Below are 4,544 nucleotides of genomic sequence, written 5' to 3' on the forward strand. Positions count from 1 at the left end.
ATGACTTGCTTTTTACTTCTTTTTGAGTTCCATGTTATAAAGACAAAGAATTATCTATTAATTATAATATATTTTCTAATAAAAATAATAAAACTAAAAAATATCAAATCAAATGAAATTATGGGTTGTATGGATCATTCTTGTCTTCTGATGATTGTTCTTCATCACCTCCTTTAACACAAGATAAAACTACAACAATAATGGCATAAATGGAAACAAGCCAAATAATAATACTAGTGAAAAGACCAAAGAATCCAACATAGAAGAGAGTAATAATACCAGTAACAATCAACCATGCAATGGTAACTGGGGCATTCCAGAAATTAATATATTGTTTAGCAACTGGGATAAACATAGCCCATGGAGAAATAATCATATAGATACCATTAACCATTAGTAATAATGCAACAAATCCACAAATTACAGAAGCATTTGATTTAACACCATGAATTGACCAATTAGACCAGCCCCACTTACAAAGGTGGATTAATCCACAAAGTATTACTAATAAACCACAAAAGGCATAAAGCCCTCTAAGAATGAGAGTTAAATTAATTTTAATCATTGAATTATTATTTATAAGTTCTTTCTATTAGTTTTTTCATTCTTTTTTATTTCTTTTTACTAAAAATTGAGAATTTTCATTTGTCATTAAACTTCTTCTATCGCTCTTTTTCTATTTTAAAATTTTTGTTTTTTTTTTTTTAGAAAATAATAAATAACAAAAACAAAAAAAGTGAAAGAAAACACTTTTGTTAATAATCTAACTTGAATATTCTCTTAAAACATTCATTCATATTTAATGTTAAAAATATTTCTGCAAGGACTTGAAGAAGATCTGGGATATGGTGCATAAATATTTTGTATAATGCAAAGTCTAATGAAATATTTGTTATACGAAGAACTAATAATAAAATAAATTTTAAAACAAAGATGGTAAATATTATTACTGTCGATACAATGAACTAAGTGATGAAAATGAGATATAAAACTATAAAAAGTAATGAAAAAGATAACAAACACAATACAAGAATAATAAATAAATCTTCCCCAATAAGCTTTCATGATTTACTTTCATTTTTCTATTATAACGAATAAACCATATTAACACAGCAATTAATACACAAATAACAACAAATGTTTCTACATTAATGAATATTAAGTTAATTCTACAAATATAAAATAAAAGTTATATTAAAACAAACGGAAGAGATTGAGAAAAGAAATAGCATTAGATATATTTGAATATACAATTGACTAAAAGACATGAGAACATAAATAACAAGAATATTTAATAACAACAAACAGTACAATCACATGACAATACAGTAAATGAAATTGAAAGGGATATAGAAATAATATCATATAATATCATTGCTAATAATATAAAATAAGGTGCTTTTAAACTATTCCATGCTGTTTTAACACCATAAGTTACATTTTTGAAATAACCATTTCCCCAAACACAATATGACATAAACAAAGATAAAATATGAACTATATCACAAAATCGTTGTAATAAATAAATAACACATCCTTGAGTAGTAGAATAAGCATATAAACATAAACAACAAGTTTGGCCTGTGTATCAATATTTTAAACTACTTGAAAATAAATATTTTTATAACAAACATATTAAAAAAATTATTTCAATCAAAACAAAAATACTAAACGTTTTAGTAAATGGAGGATGTATATAGTTCCAATACACTTCAAATACAATAACAATTAATAGAATTAAATACCAAATAACAGAAAAATAAGCTAGAGGAGGATTAGGAAGATCGTTATTCATCCAAATAATTCTAAGTTCTTTTACTTATTTAATTCAAAAAAAAAAGAAAAACACAAAGTAATATTAATTTAATAACACAAATTAATTTATTAAGAGATATTCCTTATTGATTTTTTATATTTAATTTTTTCATTTTCATTGTTTTGAATTTAATATTATCATTCATTTGTTGATTTATTTCAAATAGAATTATTCTTATGTAATTGTTTCATATGTTATTTATTTTATTTCTTATTTTTTGGTTTATTCTTTTTCCGTTACAGTAATAATTATTTCATTAACTCCGTTGTTCTGTTTAGTATATAAAATTATTTTTAATTTATTCCTGTCTTTTTCTGTTATTTCATTATTAATATACAGTCTGTGTTTTCAAAATTATTTTTTTGAAGTAAAATTTAAAATTTTATGTATATTCTTTCATTTATTGTTTTATTCAATAGTTCTAATTCATTTCTACACAGTTATTTGGTTTATTTAATAAACATTATATATTTGTTTCATAGTTATTACAATTATTTGTTTTTCATATTATTTTTTATCATGAATAAATCACTTAATTATACATTTACTCTCAAATAAATTTATTCTTCAATCATTTCTTAATATAATAATATATAGTAAATATTAATTTTATGTTTCTTATTATTATAAAAATAATTCTTTGAGTAATAACTATTTTAGTATTGTTCAATACAACACTACCCCTTTATTTTAAGTCATTTTATTTATTTTATCTAATACTTATTTTTGATTATTGTATCTTTTAGTATATCGTTAGTAGTTTCCTTTGTAATTACTTTCTTTTTCCCTCTTTTATCAATCCTATTTTTCCTTCTTATAATTATTTTTATTATTATTCTATTCCATTATTTTATTCTTTATCACTCTTTGTAATGTTTTTTTTTTCATCATTATAACTTGTTTTTTGTTTTATATTTTTAATATAGTTTTTGAGTAAATTTCTATTGTTTTGGTAATTTACTTCAAATGTCTGCTTACTTATTCTATTCTTTATATTCTTTTTCATTAGTATATTTGATTTATTATCATAAACTTTATTTTTCTTCATGTCTAAATAATATTACCATTAATTTCTTTTTCTTTATGAATAAGTTTTACATCAACCATCATTATTCAATACTAATATTCATTGCTTCTTATATTTGTTTGTTTTCCTCTTTTTATATTGACTCATATCATCATCTTCTAAACTTATTACATTCTAAAATATTTCTAATAATATTCATATATCACTTTATTTTTGAAAAAAAATAAATAACAAAAAACACAAACTAATTTGTATTTAGAATTAAAATAAATGATTTGTGGGATATGTTCATCAACAGTTGTCTTGATAATAGTCTTTTGTGCACTTTTCTTCATCAAGTAACGTAGACATTCCTGCTAATAAAGCAGCACCTGTCCAAGCTAAGTACTTTCTGTTTTGTAATGCTGATATCTTAACATCTCTAGGATTCATCTTATTTTCAGTACAAAGTTGTTTAAGTTCTTTTTCAAGTCTTTCTGGTAATCCAGGGAATAACGTTGACCCACCCGATAAAATAATATGATTTAATAATGGTCTTCTTGAAGTTAATGGACATTTTTTAATTGTGGAAAATAACATTGAAGGAACTCCTTCAGCATCTATTCCTACTTTCTCAGGTTGGAATAAAGCCTCAGGACATTGGAATCGTTCTTGGAAGAACTTTGAAGTATTTTCATTGCCTGGAACTTGAAACTCTTTCATAACATCCTTTGCTTTCTTTTTCATTTCTGCATCATAATCTAAAGCGACATAACACACACTCTCTTTAATTGCTCTTACTAATTCCATTTGTGCAGATGTAGTGTAGATATAACCACAAGCCCTTAATAAACGAGACATATACTCTGTTAGTCCAGACACATTACCCTTAATTTTAGTAATAGCACTATCAATAACATACCCATCAACAGCTGGTACTATTTGCATTCTATTACCAATTTCAACTACAACTCCTGTTTCTTTACCTTCTGCATACAACGCCATTAATGCTGGATTAACTATTTTTAAAAATGGAACATTCAAATCATTAAACATCATAGATTTGATTTTATCTGTTGCCACCTCATTCATGTTCGGTAATTCTGTCATAACAACTGGATGGGAAGCTGGGTCGCATCCATCTAACTCATTCTCATAAATATTTTGAATAATAGCAAGTAATCCATCCCAATCAGTATCTTTTCTTGGATCAAGTGGCCATACTAATCCCTCATCTTCATCAATTGCTTTATATCCAAATTCTTTTCTTTCTCCTCCTTCATAGTCTTCATCTTCTATTGTACAATAACATGTTGGAATAACTTTTCTTGGTTGTTCTTCTCCTGCAACCCCAACTTTGATAAATGAACTTCCACAATCAAATACTAATACCGCATCATCAGCAATCTTACTTAACATTGCATTTGCCTTTTCTTCATTTTCGTGTGTGAAAAATGCTGACTGTGAAATCATAATTTTCTTCTTTTGTCTCTTTCGTTTCTTCTTCTCACCTGCTTGTTCAACCTCTGTTACAGTCTCTTCTTGTGGTGAATTTACTCCCAATGGAGGCAATCCTCCTAGTCCACCCATTGGTGGTAATCCTCCTAATCCGCCCATTGGTGGAAGTCCTCCTAGTCCACCCATTGGTGGTAATCCTCCTAGCCCTGGTTGTGCTCCAAGTCCTAATCCAGATGGTTGTGTTCCTAATCCTCCTCCAAGTCC

The 4,544-nt window shown here is 26.0% G+C and overlaps 3 protein-coding genes across 3 annotated transcripts; all 3 read right to left on the reverse strand.

The window, feature by feature from the left end:
- Window positions 1–118: 118 nt before the first annotated feature.
- On the reverse strand, window positions 119–565 carry ENU1_029500 (hypothetical protein; the record flags this gene model as incomplete). Its single annotated transcript, XM_008857254.1, has 1 exon — window positions 119–565. The coding sequence occupies one exon, from the start codon at window positions 563–565 to the stop codon at window positions 119–121; it is 447 nt and encodes a 148-aa protein (XP_008855476.1).
- A 726-nt stretch (window positions 566–1,291) lies between these two features.
- Window positions 1,292–1,795, reverse strand: ENU1_029510 (hypothetical protein; the record flags this gene model as incomplete). Its single annotated transcript, XM_008857255.1, has 2 exons — window positions 1,292–1,581; window positions 1,633–1,795. 2 exons carry the CDS (start codon window positions 1,793–1,795, stop codon window positions 1,292–1,294), a joined length of 453 nt encoding a protein of 150 aa, XP_008855477.1.
- Window positions 1,796–3,134: 1,339 nt separating this feature from the next.
- ENU1_029520 (actin, putative) lies at window positions 3,135–4,466 on the reverse strand (the record flags this gene model as incomplete). Its single annotated transcript, XM_008857256.1, has 1 exon — window positions 3,135–4,466. One exon carries the CDS (start codon window positions 4,464–4,466, stop codon window positions 3,135–3,137), a length of 1,332 nt encoding a protein of 443 aa, XP_008855478.1.
- Window positions 4,467–4,544: the final 78 nt, after the last annotated feature.

This window comes from Entamoeba nuttalli (assembly GCF_000257125.1).
Source record: "Entamoeba nuttalli P19 unplaced genomic scaffold asmbl_2511, whole genome shotgun sequence".
Taxonomy (NCBI): Eukaryota; Evosea; order Mastigamoebida; family Endamoebidae; genus Entamoeba; species Entamoeba nuttalli.